General features: G+C 54.1%; 7 protein-coding genes across 7 annotated transcripts; 3 read left to right on the top strand and 4 right to left on the bottom strand.

Moving 5' to 3' along the window:
* Positions 1-12: 12 nt before the first annotated feature.
* VDAG_08844 (uncharacterized protein) lies at positions 13-1,102 on the bottom strand. The gene is made up of 2 exons (XM_009651161.1): positions 858-1,102; positions 13-788 (listed from the first exon to the last, which is right to left on the bottom strand). Exons 1-2 carry the CDS (start codon positions 911-913, stop codon positions 419-421), a joined length of 426 nt encoding a protein of 141 aa, XP_009649456.1. The 5' UTR covers positions 914-1,102; the 3' UTR covers positions 13-418.
* A 181-nt stretch (positions 1,103-1,283) lies between these two features.
* On the bottom strand, positions 1,284-3,860 carry VDAG_08843 (HMG box protein). The gene is made up of 2 exons (XM_009651160.1): positions 3,086-3,860; positions 1,284-2,950 (listed from the first exon to the last, which is right to left on the bottom strand). The coding sequence occupies exons 1-2, from the start codon at positions 3,142-3,144 to the stop codon at positions 1,639-1,641; spliced, it is 1,371 nt and encodes a 456-aa protein (XP_009649455.1). The 5' UTR covers positions 3,145-3,860; the 3' UTR covers positions 1,284-1,638.
* Positions 3,861-6,520: 2,660 nt separating this feature from the next.
* On the bottom strand, positions 6,521-8,935 carry VDAG_08842 (uncharacterized protein; the record flags this gene model as incomplete). The annotated part of the gene is made up of 5 exons (XM_009651159.1): positions 6,521-8,185; positions 8,243-8,341; positions 8,408-8,525; positions 8,591-8,685; positions 8,765-8,935. The coding sequence occupies 5 exons, from the start codon at positions 8,933-8,935 to the stop codon at positions 6,521-6,523; spliced, it is 2,148 nt and encodes a 715-aa protein (XP_009649454.1).
* A 1,173-nt stretch (positions 8,936-10,108) lies between these two features.
* Positions 10,109-16,637, top strand: VDAG_08841 (calcium-channel protein cch1; the record flags this gene model as incomplete). Its single annotated transcript, XM_009651158.1, has 5 exons — positions 10,109-11,662; positions 11,716-14,088; positions 14,147-15,936; positions 15,987-16,094; positions 16,157-16,637. The coding sequence occupies 5 exons, from the start codon at positions 10,109-10,111 to the stop codon at positions 16,635-16,637; spliced, it is 6,306 nt and encodes a 2,101-aa protein (XP_009649453.1).
* A 1,074-nt stretch (positions 16,638-17,711) lies between these two features.
* VDAG_08840 (uncharacterized protein) lies at positions 17,712-18,005 on the top strand (the record flags this gene model as incomplete). The annotated part of the gene is made up of 1 exon (XM_009651157.1): positions 17,712-18,005. One exon carries the CDS (start codon positions 17,712-17,714, stop codon positions 18,003-18,005), a length of 294 nt encoding a protein of 97 aa, XP_009649452.1.
* Positions 18,006-19,044: 1,039 nt separating this feature from the next.
* On the bottom strand, positions 19,045-20,344 carry VDAG_08839 (50S ribosomal protein L2; the record flags this gene model as incomplete). The annotated part of the gene is made up of 3 exons (XM_009651156.1): positions 19,045-19,152; positions 19,210-19,283; positions 19,348-20,344. 3 exons carry the CDS (start codon positions 20,342-20,344, stop codon positions 19,045-19,047), a joined length of 1,179 nt encoding a protein of 392 aa, XP_009649451.1.
* A 1,739-nt stretch (positions 20,345-22,083) lies between these two features.
* Positions 22,084-22,454, top strand: VDAG_08838 (G2/mitotic-specific cyclin-B; the record flags this gene model as incomplete). Its single annotated transcript, XM_009651155.1, has 2 exons — positions 22,084-22,092; positions 22,194-22,454. Coding segments are annotated over 2 exons (270 nt in total), but the record flags the coding sequence as incomplete, so codon positions are not given.
* Positions 22,455-22,470: the final 16 nt, after the last annotated feature.

Here is a 22,470-nt window from a genome sequence, read left to right as displayed (position 1 = left end):
GACTTCTGTAATACAGGGTGGTCAAGACTTCGTTCTACTAGAAACCCTAGCATAGAGACATGAGCGACATACTAACATGACTATATCGGGTACAAATGGTGGAAACAAGGGCGCTCAAGTTGTTTCTGCGACGTAACATGCAACGCAGCGCTTTTTGATCGGATGGGATGACGAATAGAGCCATCCCGCCATCCGAAACGCGGACGGACGGCATAACGAATACATAGACTGGCAGTGACCTCTGCGCCGCGACCGTTCTGGCGTCGTCATCACCACGACGTACGTGTGGCCGGACACGTCATGAAGTTCGCGTAGCCCCTACAGCATCGCTAAAACTCTTGCCGATTCTCGATTCCCTCTCAGACCTGCACCTGACAGGGAGCAGACCCCGGATGGCAGTCCTTTCCCGAATGAATATTCAGCTTGTGCTGGACTTCTCGCCATCTTTGATCCATTCAGCAAAGTCGCGCCTCTCTTTCCGAATATCGACAAAACCCGGTCGACTTTCGAGAATGCGAAATGGGTTGCCAACATAGTCATTGTCGGAAACTCCGTTGCCGTTCAGAAATCCAGCCTCACCTTCGCGCTCAATCTTGCCTGCCCACACGCGCCACTGAATCGGTCGGAAATTGGAGGCGCCCGTGATGAGGCCCAGGCACACCAGAAGAGTAGCGACAATTGTCTCGATGACAATATCGGCGGGAAGCGAGGTTCCTGGATTTGTCGCGGACAGAGATGATGTGGCGCCGAAGGACTGGAGCGTCGAGTGTTCTTGTGCAGAGTAACAACTAAGAGAAACGATGCGTGTCAGTAGTGTAGGAGGATGATGCCTTGCAACAACTGAACACACAACTCACGCATGGCTTAGCAACAAAAGTCCGACGGCAGTGACGGAGCGGGAGATCCACGTCATCTTGATAGGCGGGTGGTGCTGTTTGACTAGAAAGACCAGGCGAGAGAGCTAAGAGATTGATGCTTTGAACTGAGTTTGTTGCAGGCTTCGTTCCTTTCTTGCGACAGGGTTCGGAGTTGTCCAGTATCGCGGGATCCCAGGCGAGAATTACTGAGGTCGGCGAGTGAGCGCAGGTAGCTTGTGTGGGGTGGCATCACAGAGCACATTGCTGGCGAACGACGTTATTCTTGATTACCTAAGTTGCATAAGGTAGGTACTTCAGTATAGGGGACGTCTTGGCAGAACCCTGAGGTGCCCCAGCACAAGCCATATTCCCGGTAATGCCCTTAAAGAAATATCAATATATCCACTTTATGTACTATTCTGAACCACATTCCAACAATCCTATTGTCCAAATGGTAGTCCTTTCTTTGCATCTAATGTCCGGAAACGAATCGAGGAACGCCCGTCTAGCATTCCATACTTCCACACACCACGCACTTTTCGCCGGAAACGAAACTGCAACCATCATCATCTAAGGATCGAAATGCAATGCGTGTCGCATACCTCCAGTTTGGTACCCCAAAAAAGAACAAAAGTGAAAGGAACTCCGCCCCTAACTCCAGATCCCGTCTAGTTCGGAGACCTGCCGCTCCCTCAGTCAATCATCCTGGAACTTTGTTGCAATTGATGGAATGCTGCTAAAACAAAAAAAAAACGTCGTAAGTTCAAGAGTACTCTGGCGATTACTCTGACGGATCCATCCAACTGTTGAAATGGCTTCCGTCCAGCTCCTCCACCTTCCAACTGCTATCTTGGCCTCGCAGCAACTGTAACTGCGGGTCTAGGTACGAATCGTCGTACATCCCTCCGGGAATTCCGTCCATTAAGTCCTGCCTGGTGTCACCCAGATCGAGAGGGTTTGGCCATCTGTGGTGACCGTCCAGAAGCGGGTCACTGTAACCACCAGCGCCGTACGGCAAGGCGTCCGCGCCAATCATTCCGGTGTCAACAAATGACTCCAATCCGCCGACGTGGTGCTGCATATGACCAAAATGTCCCATCGCGTCATGTCGTTCACTTTGCGGCATGGAGGCATATGCCATCGTTGGTGATTGTGGCCTTCTGATCACAACGTCCTCTACAAAGCCAACACCATCATGTCGCTGTTGTACGCTTTGTTGGTAATACTGGCCAGGTGGCAGGCCACTGTGAGTGTAAGGAGCCGGCGGGGGCTTTCCAGGGTTGCTGTATTGATACATTGAATGAGATGGGATACCAAGGCCCATAGGCGGACTTCCCGCGGCGCCAGCGTACGAATGATAGATCGAAGGTGGGGCGTCGTACTGTCCCTGGGGCCTGCGTGCCTTCATCTCCCGACCCCTGGAAGACATGGGCCCTGCAGCCCAGTCAAAGCCGTCCAAGTTCCCATCATCTGACGGCTGGTCGTCTTCCACCCGGGCTTTAGGTTTCGGTTTCGAAGGGGTAAACTTATAACCTGGATGAGCTTCTTGGTGATTCAGGCGCTCGAGCTTGGCCCAGTCGTTAAATTGCTGGCGAATCAGTTCAGACTCCAATGGCCATCCACTGCCGCAAACTTGCGAAACGACTTGGTGGTTGTTCTGTGTGCAGAGGCTTTTGGCAAGGTTCTGGTATGCTTTGCGATAGAGCATGAATGCGTTCATGGGACGTTTGATCTTGCCCGGCGTTTTGCTCTCCTCGACCTCTTTCAGACGCTCTTCAATTGGCCTGTTCACGTAGGCGTTGATGTCTGCCACGAAAATCTGCGGATTCTCTTGCGCCAGCTCACTCAGCGGCTTCTGGACGCCGTCCATCTTTTTCGATACTTTGCTGCGTTCCTTCTTCTTTCGCGGTGAAGCCTTCTCCACTCGAGGGGCATGGGCAGCGAGGGGCTTGATCGTCGTTGCTCGTTTTTGAATGGTTAACCCACTACGGGTAGTAATCATATCCGAACTCCGGGAGGGCGTTGGGGGCGACGTATCCGGAGTACTGTAGGGCTGTGTCGTTCTTCGTAAGCTGCTGTCGATAGCATGGAGGCTATTGCAATGGATCTTACCTGATGTGTCATGCCGCTCATCGATGCGTATGGTGTGGCTGTTGGATCGTAGCTTGACTGATATGACTGTCAGACCGTCAGCACAGCCCAATACACGCAATAGGCGGGAGACTCACAATTTGCCCATCCTGGGCGCGGTGGGAATACGGCGAAGATTGGTCGTATGGTCGATCATGCTGTGGGTCTGGGGTCCCGTACCTTGACTGGGAGGCTGGATGCCCCATGAGATTATCTTCGGGGTTATGCTGATCTCTTGGGTATGACGTCGCGTTGTTGTGTCGAATCAGATGATGAAGGCCGTCGTGATAGATATCATCATTCGAGGGAGCTGGAGAGGGAGGTCCTGTCTGTTCCATTCCAAATGGAGATACCGGGTGTACCTTTGGTAAGGGTAAAGGCGATGACAGGACGAGGCGTCACTTTTAATCAACTGCGCCGTAGAAAACCAAGTGAGGCCGAAGAGACTGATGTGTGGTTCTGGGGGTCCCGGGATATGAGCGGGCAGACGACCGAGCGCGATAGGGTCCAACAGATGTATTCCCGATAAAAGAAAATGTCAAGATGCTGAGGCTGACGGAAGATGCTGTGAGACAAAACCCAAGCTGTAACCAGGTTCAGGTATCGGAGGGCGGCGTTCCTAATGATGGGCGGAGGTCTCTGGGATGATTGCCTGGGTCGAGGAAGATCATGGAGTTTGGGGAATTGGAAGAAGAAAGAGGTATCGTAGCAGCCAGCGTCGAAGGTTATTAGTTGCCGTGAGTCGATGGTGGACGCTGCTGTACCTGCATAAGGTATACAAGTATACGGGGGAGGGTGTGAGGGGCATGTAAGGCGAGGCAAGGCAGGTCAGGTAAGGCAGTTGGAGTCTCAGGTGGTTTGTCTGCCACGCCAGTGCAGCCAAGGCTGCAAGTCCAGGAATAGAGTAACTTGGTGGACGATTCGCAAGCAGCCGATCGGACAGGGATTGAATCGGAACTGCGAGACGGCTACTCCGGAGGCTGCAGCAATGTCGGAATGGTGTGTGCCACGTCAAGGGCAGATGGCTGTGAGTGAAAGTCGTTTCTTTATGGCGACAGGGCCGCCTCGTGGGTGACAGGCTGTCACCTGAGGGGCTTTTGGGTATATGGTTTCTTTCTTCTGGGGCTCTGTGTGTCTGTGTCTTCGGGTTGTTGGTTACCTGGGCCGGAGAGCGGGGGCTAGAGAAGGCAAGGGGGCCTCCTTTGTTGTCACTTCCATGGTGATCTAAATCCAGAAGAAAGAGAGCTGGGATGAAGAGGGGATCGGGGTGAGATTCTTTTGTATGGTACTCATGTGCTCCTCTTTGGGATATCCCGGGCTAGCCATGATGGCGGCCATGGTTGGCTTCTCTTCGTCCGAAAGGACATCTAGTGTACTGCCGCATTCGGCCGTGCATGGATCCGGGATCACAGGCGATGTCATGGTCGGGGAACAAGGTGGGGGGAGAAGAGAGGTGATGAGGTAGAGCGAGTGGAGGAGGGGGTAGAGGAGGGGCGAACGGCACTTACTGGTTGACCTTGCCATGCCGTTCCTGGAGACAGCTCGCCTTCCTGGCAAGGCCAACCCAGTCCAGCCCAGCCCAATCCAGCCCTACATAGGCCGTCTGCTATTTCCCCAAGACATTCTTGCTGGGCCTATATCGAACAATCCTCATGAGCAGGGTTTTCCCACGTTGTCTGTCAACTGTACCTTCTCCATCGCCCCGCGTGCCATGCGACCCGGGAACCAAACCTCAACTTAGCATTTTCTTTTGGAATCATCTCCTTCACGAGCCAGCGCGTGCGTCTGCATCCGCGTCTGCACCAGTTCCAGTCTCCGCCATGCCGACCCTGCTGCTACCAGCAACGCCCCCACAACAGTGTTGGGTGGCAGTCAACAGAGTAACACTGTATACCCCCCTTCCAATGGCGTTGTATTGTCAGCACTTTGCGACAGCTACAGGCAGAACAAAACAGGGTTGAACCGTGCTAGGTTAATGGGAGCAATGACCAGCAACGCCACTGAAACCAGAACATCCCGCGGTGGCAGTGGCAGATACATCACGCACTGCCGCGCCAAGGGAGGGCAACAATCATTCGGAATATGAACAACGGGTTGGGGGGCCTGGTTGCTGTGCCCGGCCAGGGCCCTAGAGCCTCTCTCCCGCGAGCGGTTCCCCGTGTCCTCTCTCTCCCTTGCTCCTCCACCAGTTCGCGCGTGCCCGGTGGACACACAACTGATCCGACAGAAACGTCAACCGGGCCTGTGCGGGAAACAGCCGTGGGGTTGTATTTGGCGAGCTGGATCAATATGCAGCTACAGGCCCAGTTTCAGGGTCACCCTGCCTCAGTGCCAGATCATTCCTGGTATTGGTGTTGGCTGCTGGTCGCTGCTGTGAAGCTTGTCTTGAGCCCCGACCAAGGTACCTCGGATGGAAGTATTCCACGGCAGAAATGGAGTGGAAGCAGTTGCCTCACACCTATAGTTGGCAGTGGAATCGACCGTGACCCATGTGGATGTCATGGATGCGCGAACAGCTGGGTTGATGGACAGTTGGAATGTGCCGAGCGATGCGTTTGTCGTGGTGCTGCCGGAACCGTTGGTGGCGTCGCCCACGATTGGTCAACCTCCAACCATCTCATGTGGCGCTTGTCTAGGTCCATCCAGAAATGATTGTTCTGTCCCCCAGTATGGTTTTTTTTTTATCATTTGGCGCTATCTTGCAGGCTGTGGCGCTTGCTCTGCTTCTGACCCGTCTGCCTCCGCCCTCTGTTCATGGTGTGCCAGGGCCATCATGTGTGGCCAGCCAATATGTCGGGACTTGCATTGTGACCTGGCCGATTACAGACCCAAACCAGAAATCTTATTCGTCCTCCATCCTTTGGCCCACCTCTTGGCCCCTGTTTCGTTCATTCATCAGCCTGCTTCTTTCTCCCTGCATCCCCTTCCAGACCCCTTCCACGGTGGGTTCTCCCTTTTCGATTCCATTCATGTCTTTCTCAATAGGATATATGGAGCCCCATTATACAGTACAGCAAAAACCAGCACCACGTCAGACCATCCTGGCAATCTCAACCGATTCACCTGAGGCGTAGCGGCCGTCATTTGCGGGAAAGCTTCCACTCGACACAGTGATTTGCACGCTTGGTTGGCTCGTCCCACTGGCTTGTTCATGCCTGACGTGACATGGCGCCTTCGCTACTAATACCTCAAACCCGAGCTACCACCGTACCTGCATACTCATCGTCAATTCATTCGGCTGCCTACTGAGCGAGCATAGATACGTAGTGCAGCAGGTGCTCAATACATCTGCATTGGCCTCTATCTGGCTGGCGCTGCTCAGCACCAGACTTGACTGGGCTGCACCTTGACGTCCTGCACCCTCTACACCCCGCGTAGGCACGCTGTCCAAGTTTGCCACTTTCCTGTCCAGCCTGTCTTTACTGACACACATTTTCCATTCGTGCCCCCCCCGCCCCAAATGACCTGCAAGCTAGTGAGCGCAGCCTCTCCGCGCCCTCATATGCCAAGTCTATAGTATTGTGACAGATGCGTCACGAGGCTCGAAAAATATCGGAAGGTTGTGGTCGAGCAGGTTCCGCTTGTTTTTCAGGGGGCGTAAGGATTGGCTGCTGGGGGGATGGTGCCAGTGTCATTGTGGGTGGAAATACGGCAGGCACGCTGCTGGTTTTGGAGGAGGCTGATCGGGGTCGTGGTAGTGGGGCAGGTGATTGTTTAGTCGGAGAGAAGCCGGATTCAGTTGAGGGCAGCGTTGAGGCATGGGCCGCCTCTACACGTTTGCCTTCCTGGCTGAGAATCGGGGTCGCCAGTATGCTCCGAGAAATGGGTGAAGACAGGCCATCAGCCGGTCGCACCGGACTTGTCGAGCCCCGTAACCTTGGGGTTTCGTTTACTGATGCATGGCTGAGCGGTGGGAAGCTCGTCGCCGGATGGCCGTCTGATCTCGTCATGCCCGGGGTGACAGGTACTGGCTTGGGCTCAACGTGAACGGGTGCCTCGAGATCAGAAGGTGTCTTCGATTCGTCTAGGTCTTTATCCGTGACTGCTCCGGCCCCGAGTTTAGCCTTGCTGTCAAACAGGTCGACAGCAGGCTTCGTCTTCTCTGCGGCTCCACTCGAGGGCTGTTCGAAGTCCGGTGCGGCATCGAGAGGCGCGTCGGTGTGTGGGCGGTTGATCTTGAGCCGGATGATGGTTCTCGCTTGTGGGTCATCGTCTTTCGCCCGTCGGCAGGACGAGCAAATAAAGTGAAAGTCAGACTCTTCGGCTTCGTCTTCTCGCACTCCCACGCATTTGCTATGTTGCCAAACATTGCACTGTTCACATGCAATGCTATGAGTGCCATCGTCCACTTGTCCATACACTCCACAGACACAATCAAAGATCCAGTCGTCCCCCTCATCCTCGTCATCAAGTTTCTGGAGGGCTTGCTTCGTCCTCAAAATCTCCGCGTGTCTTTGCCGGTCAGACAACCTGCCAGGTCCTTGACTAGCACTGCGGCTATCCTCCGAGAGGTTGGAGAGCTCATCTTCGTGCTTGAGACGACGTGCTTCGCGGTCTTTGAGGCGATTCTCCCGGGAAGCCAGTCGCCTGTTGCGTTCCGCCTCCAGTTTCATTTGCTTCAGCTCCGCTTTCCGAGCAGCGGCTTCTTCTACCGCTCGACGCTGTTCCTCTTCGCGGGCTTGCTCTTCGGCGAGCTGCTGTTCGTGTTTATTGGCGAGGCGGCTTGACCGCTTCGCATTGACCATCTTCGATAAGTTGATGAGCTCCCTTTCCCGCTGGAGAGCCTTGCGTTTCCTCGATTCTTCCTGCTTCTCAAGAATGGGAAGAAGATGCTCTTCCAGTTGAGACTTGAGCACCTTTTCATTCTCGTCTCGAGTCTTGGCGAAAGAAGCAATCAGTCCACGTACGTCGTCGAGCGTGATCGCGACGCATTCCCACAGCATGCCTCCAAAGTCTTCATCCTGGCGACCTAGTCCTTCTGATACTCTTTTCGGCGGTTCAATAGGGTCATCTGTGTCCTCGGCCTCCACGCTTGTATTGGTCCTGCGTCTCTTGCTGGCCCTACGACCTTGTCTTGCGGCCTTCGTTCTCTTCTTGGGCGGTGTTGGTGGTGGCGCGTCAGTCATCCGGTAGACTCTATTGTCATCGAGCACGTAGTAGGTCCTGTCGTCAGCATCCCAGCCAATTGGCTCGATTCTCTGTATAGCGAGTCAGAGGTTCGCGGGTTTGAAAGGAGTGGGTTGACAAGGACTGACCCAGTTGGTCTGTTCAACGTCTTTGGGCTCTCCCATCTTGTCTCGTAACCGATCAGGATGGCGCATCACCCATTGTGTGAGTTGTTGCAGTACTCGAATCTAAGCGCATGTCGAGTCAGACGGATCATGCCAAGTAGTAAAGAAGTCAACGCAGATCTACCATACCTTTGTCAACGCATCAAATTCTGCGAACTTGGCCGGTGTTTCCTGTGCCCCAAAGGGGTTCTTCTCGGGAGCCTTAGCCATGTACTGCCTCCTTGTGTACTCGTCAAAGATCTCATGGCTATCAAGATATTGCGAGTTAGTTGTCTTCGATTATCATCCGTTAGGATACCACGTGAAACCTACGTAAGACCACGATGAGATGAAACGTTCTTGAGAAGAGCCAGTCCAATTTCTTGAAGCACGAGCGAGTTGGGCTTCAGACATTCGGCTTCGATTTCCTGGCACCTGGTCAGTGTTGTTGTGGGATGGAAAGCCGGTGCACAGTGGTGTGGTCGGCTCGGCACGCAAGTGACCTACTTCGGTATCGAGCCGGTCGTCCAACTTAACGACCTTACCGAAAAGGTAGATCCATTGGCAGAGGTTGGCGAACTGCCACATATTGCGAATGCGGTGCAGCAGAGGAACATCGTCATCCGCGACGACGTCGCCGCTGACCTCGTGGATCGCGCGTTTGCTGCCGGAGACCATGGTCATATATCAGAGGCAACGATGCGCGCACAGCCACAACGAGGATCTTGACAGTGAAGAGTGGCACAAGGCCGGTCTCTGTGTTATCCTCTTTCGACACACTTCTATATGCTTGCCGTGGCTTGTATAGTCGGTTCGTGGGGCGCAAAGGAGTTGCAGAGGCGTGTCGGAAGTCTGCTATGAGTTGTGCAAATGAGGTTGTGTGTCGGAGGTGGGTGACCCAGGCTCGCGTTTTCGGTTCTGGCTGCCTGAGCAGAGTCGCAAGAGCGCAGAGGGTTGGAGAGATAGATGATCGTTTGTTGGAGAAAGGTCCGTTCGATTGATCGCGACTTGCTCCTGATGGGTTGTCGGAATACGCAATCAGCATGGGGTTTTCGTAGTAGCGTAAGGTCGATTTCCTACCAAAGATCGCTGTCAGAGCTGAGGCGCGGTGGGCGCTCTCCAGACGCGTTGGGAAGGATACCTTAGAGTACTTTTGATAGTATTGTTGAGGAACACAAAGATATGTAGCTCACGGTACTGAAAGTCGGTAGGTTGGCTTGGGCTGATGGACTAGTGCGGCTGACCATGCAGGAATGTGAGTTCGGCTCTTGGAGCAGGTCCTCTGGGGGGGCTCCTGTTCGTTCCCCTTGGTCAAGGAGGCCGTCCCGTGTCAGACCCGCACACTGTCTGGCACGTTTGTTGGTCCTCCTGCCGATCTCGTATCGCTGCAGGGGAATGTCCAAGGTTGCCAAACATAGCACCAGTTTTGCACTGTGCAAGATCCACTTGGAATGGTGGGAGCTCCAACATCTCCCAGGGACTGAACAGGCACTGACGGATTCTCGAGCGAGCAGTTTGGTGTCGCATCCCATCTTCTTTCCGTTTCGACACTCAGGAGCGTGGCAAGCCTGGACTCTCGCTTTCCCAATCACTCAAGGCAACCCTTCGCGATCGTTCTTTCAACGCGCGAATTCCTTTTGGTCCGGCTTGGACCCCTTTTGACATCGCAATCACATACACGACGACACCGTTCGATTACCGCAATGCAGCCCAGAACAAACCTCGGATAGTATACACGTCAACGAGTGCTCTCGATGCAGATGACTGGATCTTCTTGTTTCTCGCCGAGCATCTTGCCCCGACTCACCTAATACCCTGAACCGCCCGACACTCGTTTTAAAACATCCCGAGATGACATCTACGTCAGACGAGCAGGTCAGCCCGCGGAGCAGCCATCTTCAGCCTCCGCCGGCTGGCCGACCCAGCAGTGCTCGAGATCCGGCTACCACGCCCACTACAGATCAAGCACCTGCGGGACAACCTGGGCTCTCAAATTATTGGCAACTGCCATACGCCGCTCGACCTAATGAGGGTGCCTTAGGCCCTGAATCACCCATTGATCCAACAGCGTTACAGTTTGCCCTCCCGCCCGAGATACACCAACCTCCACCGGCCTTCGGGCGAACATTATCAGCTTCTGCCGACCCATACGATTCGCCAAATCCTTACTACGACGAGCCCACAAATCCGGACTACTTCGAGTCGGACAGTGTGCCCCTCACCTCGCATGTCCAACCCATAGCCCGATCATTGGGTGTTCGTGAGGCCGAGGCACAGCCACGGGATAGCTTGCAGACCGTTTCCGACATCGATGCCTCTCCTTCTCGCGGCCGTGATGTCAGATCGCTCGGATATGACCTGGAACCCGGCGCTGCTGGTCGCTTGAGTTACGGCCAGACTTTGACGCCGGGGGACAACAGGCGATCTCGCTCTCCTTCCACGTCGGAGGCCCTTCACCGCGCAGGGTCCATCATGCGGGCCATGTCACAGCGCGTTGTGAACATCAGTAGCGGCGAAGGCGAACTCGCTGACCATCGAACGTCCTTTCAGCGATCGCGATCCCCGAGCGAGGATCGTAGACGGCAACAATACAACTCGGGCCACATGTTTAACGTGGATACGTCCTACCCCTCGCATACAACTCAACATCCTGTAGAGAAGGAACCCGCAGGCGGCTTCCTCTCCGTCGATCCGCATGTCAGTGTAGCCTCTCGACCCCCAATGTCAAACCCGCTCAAGGGCAAATCCCTGGGTGTTTTCTCTTCCAAAAGCATTGTTAGGAGGAAGCTATGCGACTTCCTCGTTCATCCATTCACCGAGCCCATGATTCTCGTCCTCATCATCTTCCAAACGGTCCTCCTGACGATTGAGGCAGCCCCCAACGTCTTTGAGGACGGCAATGAACGGCCTTCCACATGGGGAACAACATGGATCGATTATGCCATGCTTGGTCTCTTTATTGTTTTTACACTCGAGCTCGTTGCGCGAATAATTGTTTCTGGTTTCATCCTGAATGCCTCAGAATATAGCACCATCGACCGCAAACGAGGAGTTCGGGCTGCGGTCACCGACCAGTACAGAGCCCTATTTCAACCGCAACGTCAGAAGTCTGTAAAGGCGCCTCGTCAGATCAACTTGGGGCCGTCTGCTTTTGCCCGGTCTCTCACCTTCATGCAAGGGCAACCGGTCCCTCAAACGGTTGAAGAGCACCAGCGTTATCAGCTCGCACGTCGAGCTTTCATGCGACACTCATTCAATCGACTGGACTTCCTTGCCGTTGTCGCTTATTGGATCACATTTGTCCTAGCGATCACTGGCCTGGAAAGTAAACATCACATGTACGTGTTTCGAATGATCAGCTGCCTGCGAATTCTACGCTTGCTGGCTATCACGAACGGAACTGCCGTAAGTTGATGATGGTTTTGCTCGACGTGGATTCTGAAAGCTAACCTGCCCAGATTATCCTTCGAAGTCTCAAGAAGGCAGCGCCGCTACTTGTCCGAATCGCCTTCCTCATCATTTTCTTTTGGCTTCTATTTGCCATTATTGGCGTTCAGAGCTTCAAGTCTAGCCTGAGCCGTCATTGCGTGTGGCTTGACCCTGATGCGCCAGCGGACCGGTCCAGAGCTTTCGTCAACGAGTTTCAGTTCTGCGGCGGCTACCTCAATCAAACATCCAATGGCACCGAGCCTTGGGTATTCGCGAAGGACGAGGATGACCTGGCGACTTTGGTACCCGGCAGTCTTGCTGGGAAAGGCTTCATCTGTCCTCGAGGATCAATATGCCTCCAAGGCAGTAATCCACATGGAGGCACCGTGAGCTTCGATAATATCCTCCAGTCTCTTGAGATGGTATTCGTGATCATGAGTACCAATACATTTACAGACATCATGTATTACACGACAGACTCGGATTACCTCCCCGCTGCCCTGTACTTCGGTGCAGGAATCATGATCCTGATGCTCTGGCTGATCAACCTGCTCATTGCCGTCATCACGTCCTCTTTCCAAGTTATCAGGGAAGAAAGCAGAGCTAGTGCTTTCACCGTGGAGCGAGATCCACTAAGTCCACCAAAAGAAAAGGTGCCGCCGCTTCCCGTGTCTCGTCTACAAACACTATATGACAAGACTTCGTTGATATGGATCGCTGTCATCTCACTCGGCCTTATGGCGCAGTGTTTCCGCAGCGCCACGATGTCCAGTGGACGCGCCGCTTTCATTGATGCCGCTGAGGTCGTCACAACCCTCCTTCTCGACGTGGAAATAATCATAAGATTCGCGGCAGACTGGCGCGGGTTCCATCGCACGTGGAAGAATCTCTTCGATCTATTTTTGGCCGTCACGACGTCCATAATCCTCCTCCCACCGATACGGAATGCAGGACAGGTGTACGCCTACTTGACCATATTTCAGATTCTTCGAATCTACCGAGTTGTCCTCGCTGTTCCAATCACAGGGAACCTCATTCGGCGGGTTCTGGGCAACGCGACGGGTATCTGGAACTTGATGCTCTTTGTCTTCCTAATCACCTTCATCATGGCGCTCTTTGCCGTTCAGCTGTTCCGCGGCGAGATATCGCAGGAGGAAGACATATCGTTCTTCAACGTGTACAATTCTTTTCTGGGTATGTGGCAAATCTTGTCGAGCGAAGACTGGACCTCGATTCTCTATGAGGTGACCGAAACTTCGCTGCCCTTCGGTACGTCTTGGGTCGGAGCTGTCTTCCTAATTGGATGGTTCATCTTGGCCTTCTTGATTCTCGTCAATATGTTTATTGCTGTCATTCAGGAAAACTTCGACGTAAGCGAGGACGAAAAGCGACTGGAACAAGTTAAGGCATTTCTACAAAAGAAGGAACTTGGAAAATCATCGAGCAACCTCTCTCTATCCACCATTTTCTCGTTTGGCAGAGCCAGAAGAAAAAAGGATCCCCTCGACTATGGCCCAGCTATGATGGAGATGCTGCTCAAGGATGCAGTCGTCCGAGACTTTCTTGATGATTCGGAAGAGGCATCTCAAGAAACCCAGCACAACGAGAGAGCGCATCTTGCGCCCCGTGCAACTACGTTTGCTGTCGGAGACGTGAAGCCTGGTTTTCTCTCGAAGTGGTGGGGCAAACTTGTCGCGCGGATGAGTGGCAAAGATCCCAATCCATTTTACTCAAACATACGCTTCGAGGGCACCAATGAAACACTCGATCCTCGACAGATGGCGCGTCAGGTTGTCTCTGCCACGTCGGCCAGACGCAAAGCCCAGAGAGAGTATCTTGCGCGTCATCCGAAGTATAATAATTCCCTATTCTTCTTAACCCCGCATAACCCTCTCCGTCGTGCCTGTCAAAGGTTGGTGGGACCTGGCAGAGGCAGCGAGCGGTTCGATGGCGTCGAGCCCAACAAGATCGCCTGGTACACTTTTAGCGTGTTCATTTATGCTGTTATCGTAGCGATGGTAATCATTGCTTGTGTCACGACCCCGCTGTACCAAAAAGAGTACCAAGAGCAGCATCCGGAGTTTAGTATCACCTTCTGGTACGTCTGGACAGACATGGCATTCGCGATAGTCTTTTTCGTGGAGGCTGTGATCAAGGTTATTGCGGATGGCTTCTTTTTCACGCCGAACGCCTACTACCGAAGCTCCTGGGGCATCATTGATGGTATCGTACTCGCCACTCTCCTGATCAATGTCGGTACTCTCTTGGCCAAAGATGGAGAGATATCCCGAGCAATCGGTGCCTTCAAGGCTTTGCGTGCTCTACGTCTCCTCAACGTCAGCGACAGTGCCAGAGATACTTTCCATTCCCTCATTATCGTCAGTGGCTGGAAAATTCTGAGTGTAAGTCGCCATCTCTGCCTCCGTGAGAGCTTTTCTCTAATCCGGACTTTCTCGGCAGGCATCTTTCGTGTCCATCTCACTGCTAATCCCTTTCGCTGTTTACGGCCTCAACCTTTTCAACGGCCTCATGATATCGTGCAACGATGACAATGATGGCGCTATTGTTCGGCTGGTCGATTGTTTTGGCGAATTCAACAGCACACCTTTCAATGACGAGTGGCCCATGCTCGCGCCCCGTGTCGCCTCAAACGACTACTTCAACTTTGACAACTTTGGCAACTCCATCTTCATTCTCTTTTCGATTCTCAGCCAAGAGGGTTGGGTGGATGTTTCTTTCGCAGCACAGGCCGTAACAGGCCCCGGTCTCCAGCCCCAAAGCCTTGCATCCCAGGGCAACGCCATGTTCTTCATCGTTTACAACCTGCTTGGAACCGTCTTCGTATTGACGCTGTTTATTGCCGTCTTTATGCGGAACTACACTGAACAGACTGGAGTCGCCTTCTTGACGGCTGAACAAAGATCGTGGCTCGAACTTCGAAAGCTGCTTCAACATATTTCACCGTCAAAGACTTCGTATGATGCCTCAGAGCACACTTGGAAGAAGTGGTGTCACAAACGCGCAATAGAGAAAAGGGGCAAATGGTACCAAGGCATGACTTACGTCTTGTGCTTACACTTGGTTCTCCTAATGATGGAATTCCGCGAAGAGCCCGAATGGTGGTCCCGGATGAGGGATTTCCTCTTCCTGGCTTTTGTACTGGTCTACATGGCGAATGTCTCCATCCGAATCTTCGGCCTGGGCTGGGCTCGGTTCCGCAGGAGTTCCTGGGACATGTACTCGCTACTTGCTGTGGCAGGCGCATTCGTCTCGACTACGATTCTCTTGATCCTCAGGGCTTCCAGCGGAGGGACCATTCTTGAAGGCGAGACATATGTTCAGATCCACAAATTCTTCCTGGTCGCCATCGTCCTCCTCCTCATCCCGAGAAATGACGCCCTTGACCAGCTCTTCAAGACAGCTGCTGCCAGTCTTACCACGATTGGTAATCTCTTGGCAACATGGCTGGTCTTCTTCCTTGTCTTCGCTATCGCGCTGACGCAGGCATTCAGTCTCACTCGATTCGGGTCGCAAGAGAGTAGTAACATCAACTTTCGAACCGTACCGCACGCGCTCATCCTACTGTTTCGCATGAGCTGCGGTGAAGGGTGGAATATCGTGATGGAAGACTACGCGAATATTGAGCCACCCTTCTGCGTTGATGATGAGGACTTCTTCCAGAGCGACTGTGGCAGCAAGCCTTGGGCGCGTTTCTTGTTCGTTGCCTGGAACATCCTGAGCATGTACATCTTTGTGAACCTCTTCGTCTCGCTCATTTACGAGAGTTTCAGTTACGTCTACCAGCGATCCAGCGGTCTAGCAGCGGTTGATCGGGACGAGATTCGTCGATTCAAGGAGGCGTGGCGCAGCGTTGACCCAGCCGGGACGGGGTGGATCAGCAAAGACGTATTCCCGCGATTACTGGGGGAGCTTTCGGGAGTTTTTGAAATGCGTATCTACGACGCGGATGATTCGGTGAGTCGCATCTTGGAGGATGTACGTAACGATGCGGCGGTTTCCAGACACACGTCGATAGCAACCACAAGCGCCTACAGCGGGGTAGATATCGACAGGCTTAACCGGCGTCTAGCCCAGATCGACGTGGTCAGAGTTCGAGAACGAAGACGACGTTTCAACATCTTCTTCGAAGAGGTCATGGTCTCAGCTGACCCCGACCGAGGCATCTCTTTCACTACTGTCCTGATGATATTGGCTCATTACAACATCATCAGCGATAGCAAAAGTCTAAGGTTAGCGACAATTGAGATGGGGTTAATTCTTGGAACGTATGCTGACCCAGGCCGATAACGCCCATCAGGCTGGAAGAGTTCCTGCGCCGCCGCGCCAGGTTACAGCGAGTTGACGAAGAAGTGCGGCGAAGAATTGTCCTAGGCTTCTTCGACACTTTGTGAGTTTCCCGGCATCACCTTGAATGCGGACTTGTGACCCTGGATGCTGACAAGGCTTTAGATACTATTCTCGACAGTTCAAGAAGCACAAGGAACGCAAGCAAGCGGGACGGATGACCGCAGTCCCGCAGTTGGATATTCCGCACATCTTCGTGGATGACGAGGACGGTAGTAAGCAGCAGACACCAACGATCCGTCAAAGCGGCCAGGGTAAGTCGACCCTGCTCAGTGCAGAAGACGCAGATCGGGCGCATCACAGGAGCTGGTCAGGATCATCCGATCTCCAGGGACCAGGCCTCGACGGTGAATACCAACATCCGTTGAGCTTCCCTCGGTCAGGCCCGTCGTCGCCAAGCCATCAATCGGCCAATTCAGCGTTTAGCTTTGAGCTACAGGAACCTGGCTTGGGATCGGGGGAGAACAGTCGACGAACAAGCGCGGTTAGTCCGGCGCAGGTCAGCAACATCCTCGACGACTCGGTTTGGGTTGAGAGCATCAGGCGGAGCGCCACAGTACGGAAGCCAGACTGGAGCAATTACTGAGTTGGGAGAAGGATCCGGGGGTTGCATAATGAGTGTGACGGCCGAATGGGCGCGTGCGTATTGTCTTCAAGCGATGGCGTTCGAGGGATTGCGTCAACGGGCCGTCGTGGACGTTCCAGACATAGCTGGTTTCCTAGGTAGGTAGGTACCTTAGGATGGATAGACAAACAAGATTTGCACCAAGCCATCATGACCAGGCCTGTTGAATCGGCTGTATTGATCGGGGAATTCACGTCCAGCAGGAGGCTACCTTGTGTGAGGCGCAGGGCCTGAACAGAGGCCACTTGAACATGAGCGGTCATCGCCAGCTTCCCATCACACCAAAAGGGGGGCTGTCCGCCGCCCGGCACGATGGTTTGATGTCAAGGTTTTGCCTGCATGGCGCCGCAGGAACTCGAACTCCTGCAGTCGAGAACCCCAGCTGCATCTCAGACAAGTCGCAGGTCAGTACTTAGTCGAGCCGAATGAGGTGGTTACCTGGAGACAATCATGCTGGCTGTCAGGTTGAAACGAGCCGTGCACCGTCTCACCGGACTTATTTGGTCCTTGCGGCTTGGGCCCTGGGCCCCGCCCCCCGCCTCTCAAACCCCGGTCAGCGATCACACACGTCGAGCCCCTGAGAAGGGTCAATGGCCATCACAACAACCTGCTCCAAACCCCTGGAGTTCTTGTAGCGGCTTGAACGGTCGGTGATCAGAGAAGGCCCCCTTCCCGTGTCTGCTGGATGTATTAAAGGGTGGCCGTAGTCCCTCGACCGACAGTAGCTACTAGCCGTGATTTGCACGCCCCAAGAATCCTATTTTGGCCATCGTTTCGTCTGCTGTGTGGACGGTCCTATCTTTAATCGTACATTCATCTTTTCTCGTCTCTCGTTTGACACTTGATTCCCGCGTCTCTGGAGGCGATAGGCTGTGCCTTGCGTTACATCATCTACACCAACTTTCGCACAGCCATCTGCGTCGCCATTCCCGTCACACACACACACAAACACACAAAGTCCGGACCACTCCCAGCAAGGAAGCCTTGCCTTGGGTATCACCACCCGTGGCACGTCAACCAGAAAAGGATAGCAAAATGCACGCCTCTCCGCGATTCCAAGCCATCACGGCTCGCTTCTCCTCCAGCAGCCTCCGGGCATCATTCCGCCGCTCGTCCTCCGCCTCGTCCCGCGCCAGCAGCGATCGGGACTCGTGCGGCGCCAGCGTCATTTCGTCGCCGGCTAACACCATCAACAGCATCATACATCACCAGCCGTCCATCCTGGGAATGGAAGAAGAGCGCAGAAGCTTCGGCAGCGAGCTTAGCATCCTCGAGCCTCGCCCGGTCGTCTACTGGGGCAGCGTCGAGGAGCGCATCGCTCATTTCTGAGCAAGAACAGAGAAAAAAAAAGAAGAGGAGCGACATCACACGCTGATGGCTGGGTGTTGTTATTCTACGGTGTAATGGGTTCAAACAGCGGCAATGATTTATTTGATGAGGCAGCTGCAGTGGAGGGTACTTGTCAGCAATCGTGGCATCGGCGTTTGAGGTGATACTTTTTCTTGGGCAGGTTTACGAATCATGTTAGGGCAAACACGGCTATTTAGTGTGATTGGAATAATGACATTGGCGAAGCCGTTTGTTTGAGTCGGTGGAGATACTTAATCCGTGATTATCATGGCACGCTGCCCGTGGTTTGCATTGGTAAACCCGTGAAGACTACGAGCATCTGGATCCAGGTAGCGCAAGGGCAGACACGGAGTCGCAAGAACGTGACCAAAGCCATGCTGACTTGTAAGTCGGCGTGATTGTTGTCAAACACAAGAATAGTTTCTGCCAAGAAAGTGCCCTCAAGCAGCAATGAGTGCCATTAGCTTGATGATGCGCACTCGCATAGGGGCAGTACTCTCCCGAATGGAAACCGTAGTCCTGCCAGCTCAGGCGTAGGGAGAGGTTCGGCAGTCGAAAGGTATGCCGAGGAAGCCATCAACAGGTCAAGGCGGCATCACGAGGTGCAAAGGAGGTATGTTAGCTCTGGAGCAAGACAAGGACGCGTTTCATACTTATCGTTCAGGCATTCAGGCTACTTGGCCTACCCATGTGCATAGGCTGTACGCTCGATCAAGGTGTGACGATGGACAGCCTTAACAAGAACGCATCAAATGCAATTGAGCACACTAGAGCCGACGTTGATCCCTGGGTGTCAAGCAATCCGAACATTAAATCACACAGTCATAGCCGCATCTGTGGCATTGTTTACATTTGAATAGCATCCGCGATGCGAATAGTACAGCTACCGGTCTGGCAGCGCTCTATGGTACAGAAAATGGTTGGTTGGTACACATGCAACAAATAGACCGCGTCCTTTTACCCAGGAAAGACAGTCGAACCTCTCATGAGCAGAAGCGGCTCCACGCGAAGTTGCTTCTTAGGCCTTGGACGCCTTTTCACGCCTCTTGCCCATGTTGCGCACACGAGGCTCGACGACCCATTTGTTGAAATTATGCTTGCGGCGCGTCTTGTAACCACCTTTGGACTAGATCGCACGATTTAGCAACCGTATCAAAACGTAAATTCAAAAGAGGAGACTTACTGGTGTTCCCCAGGGACTTGTGGGATGGCGGTTACCCTTCGACTTGCCTCGGCCACCACCATGGGGATGGTCAACTGATGATAGTGTCAGCTTGTTTTCCGCGCAGCTTGTTGCTAGGTCGTGGAGCAATGTGCGTACCTGAATTCATCGCAAGTCCACGGACGGTCGGGCGAATATTGAGCCAACGACTCCTACCAGCCTCGCCTAGTTGCCTGTACTGATGATGGGGGTTGCTCGCAACCCCTATCGTAGCGCAAGCATCCTTGCTTACTCGGCGGACCTCGCCACTCTGAAGTCTGACGGTGACATATTTGCCCGTCATGACCTTGGTGCCATCATCCTTGGTCTCCTCCTCCTTTGAAACCACGATGGCGTGGGTTCCAGCGCTGCGGCAAAAAACGGCAGGGCCACGGGCTCTCGAGCCGACGTTGTAGACCACCGTGCCGACTGGAACCATGTGCATCGGCAAGCAGTTTCCCCTCCAGGCAGTTTTGGCGGCCAAGATACCGGGATCAACCACACCACCCATGCTATCAAGCAGGGCCTTCGGGATGCCTGAACGGTAGCTCTGGACGATGTCGCCAGCTCGCATGCCCTCTGCGGCAACGATGTAGCTTTTACGACCATTGGCCTGATTGGTAATGAGAGCGATGTGGGCACTCCGACCTGGATCGTATTCGATTCGGTCGACGAGGTGAGGACCTCCTTTGTTTCGATCAAAGTCCACAGTCCGGATCCTCCTCTTCGCACCACCACCGCGGTGCCTGACAGTGACCTTGCCCGTGGAGTTACGACCACCCTTGCCGTGGCCCTTCTTCGGGAAGGTCAGGGCGAGAAACGGTCTGCCTTTCCACAAGTGGTCGTTGATGGGACGCTTGAGATGACGGACACCAGGGGTGCGAGGCTTGTACGTGCGCATGATAACCGAGTCCTTGACAACGGGGGAAGAGGTGGAATCGGGTGCCGCATATTCGCTTATGACGGTATTCGAGCTGTCGATGCTTTTCGGGTCGGATGATGTGGGCGGAGCCCGGACGGAGGCAAACTGGCGTGCGAACGTTGGCTGCAGTGCTATAGATCGCCGCAAAGCTGAAGCGGCCTGCGAAGCCGCAAAAAGACGCGTTTGCAGCATCATGGCGGTAGCACAAGCTTCTGGAACTGGGCCTACGGGAGCGTTGCAGGTGTCAAGAATGCGAGAGGTGCAGGCCGTTCAGGTGCACATTGCTGGTCGAAAATGGGCGACGTTTTGGGAGTTTATTCTGCTTTCGAGTCCGTTTCGGCTGTAGAGGAAGCTCAATGCGGCAGATGAGTCTTTGGTCGACCTTTTTTTTTTTTTTTTTTTCTTTGGCCTGAGCCAGCCGTGGAAAGTGGTGCGTTGCTTGCACAACCCCGACAATAGCTATCAAAGTCGAGATGGTCTGCGTCGAGTAGCGTGCGGGTGCAGATTTCGAATCGTGACCCTGAGCTGTTCATGCGGCTGGGCAGGTTGGCTTGCTTCGCCCGATGATTCGCCGAGACTCTCCAGCCACATGTGGGCGACACTGCCACACAGCTCGTTGCCACATCTAGCACGAGGCCTGGCGCGACGGACCACGATCCCCAGTGTGACGGCAGGGTGGGTCGCAAGCGCGTCGAAACACCAATAGTCAGGCCGTTGCTGGGTCGTTGCTGCTGTTGATGCGAATGCTAACCCCCAGATCCCCTGCAACGGCATGCCTAGCTGCAGACGAAGAGCTGCCAGCACCTGGCAGGCTCTGCTGACTGTCTCGACGGATTGCGCCTGGATGTCACAAACTGAACCGTGACTGAATCCACCGACACGACGACATGCATCGCGCGAGCCGTCGCGTCCACCCCTCCCTTTAGACTTGTGCATCGTCAACCATATTTCAGCCCAGCCTCCCTCTGACTTTCCGTCTCGTCATCCACCCTCCAGCATCTATCTGTTTCGTTCGTCCCGCCCTGCCTTCCTACCGTTCACGAGAAGACATTCCCCTGCATTCTCCCACCGCGGGCTATTCCACCTTCAGCAGATTCTCATTGCAGCCAGGCGCTTACTTAGGTGCCCTACTGCGTCACTTTCACCGAGTAAGACCGAGTACGGTGCTCAGTCTTTCCCTCGACGCGACCAACACGCTCTAGACAGTTCCCAAGCGAATTGACTAGGCACGAACGGGTCTGTGGAAAAAAGGAATTTCGACGCCCCAGCATCACACAAGCACAGCGCATCTGCACCAGCAATTAGAAGCGTGGCACGCGGTATCCGTAGTGACCAGCCCCAGCTTTCAGACGCGGTCGTGGTGCACCCTCACGTTCGCGGGCCGCCGTCTGCCAGCCGCCAGAGACGGGTACGTACCCACCACATATCCACTTCTACCCACTTCCCACCTCTCTGCACGACCTCACGTCTTGGTCTTCCCACTACCTACCCGACCCGAGCAAAACAACATCGCTTCCTCGACTGGCCTTGCTTTACTTTGCTTTCCCTCTCCACCTCCTCTTTGAGATATACCACGAATGGGCACCCTCGACGTTCTGGTCGTCTTTTCCTGCGTGTTTGCTATTGTTTTTCTTCCCGCATTGTAAGCTTCCTCAAAGACGCGAATCCCTTGAATACAATTGCTGAGACGTCAAAAGCAATCCGCTTCCTTTTCCGCGTCGATTGCTCTCCCTCCACTGCACCTCGAAGCTTGAGTCGAACAAAAGGTACAACGACACTTGCTGTCGCCTTCAGCCTGAAGCTTCCTGACCTTCCCACCATCGCGCCTGTTCCGTTTTGACGCGTCGCCGCTGACCCTTGTTGTTGCTCCAGACTCTTTGCCAACCACGTCCGGCTACGTCGACCACGCGGCTTTCCTAATCACTGCAGCCAAGATGCCTCCCGTACGTACCTGTCACCTGCTACTGTGCATTGTCTACAGCGAGAAGACCGATTCGCCTCCGGCTTGGTGCGTTTTACGGGTTCTGACATGGTGCTTCAATAGGCCAGATCGGTTCGCACGCAGCGACTGGTTTCGAACGAGAACGATGAGAACAGTGGCTCTACCCGCATGACGCGCGCCAAAGCCGCCGCACAAGGCATCGACGAGCCCAAGAAGGTGCTCCAGACCAAAAAGTCCGCCCTGACTGCGAACGCCCAGGGCATCCAGAGGAAGCGCGGCGCGCTCGAGGATGTGAGCAACGTGGGAAAGATCAGCAACGTCGAAGGCAAAAAGGCAGCTAGCAAAGGCAGCCTCGTATCCAAGGTCGCCCAACCTACCG

This window comes from Verticillium dahliae, genomic scaffold (genome assembly GCF_000150675.1).
Source record: "Verticillium dahliae VdLs.17 supercont1.22 genomic scaffold, whole genome shotgun sequence".
Taxonomy (NCBI): Eukaryota; Fungi; Ascomycota; class Sordariomycetes; order Glomerellales; family Plectosphaerellaceae; genus Verticillium; species Verticillium dahliae.
Note: the sequence above shows the minus strand (reverse complement) of the source record. Positions and strands in the feature narration are given on the sequence as shown.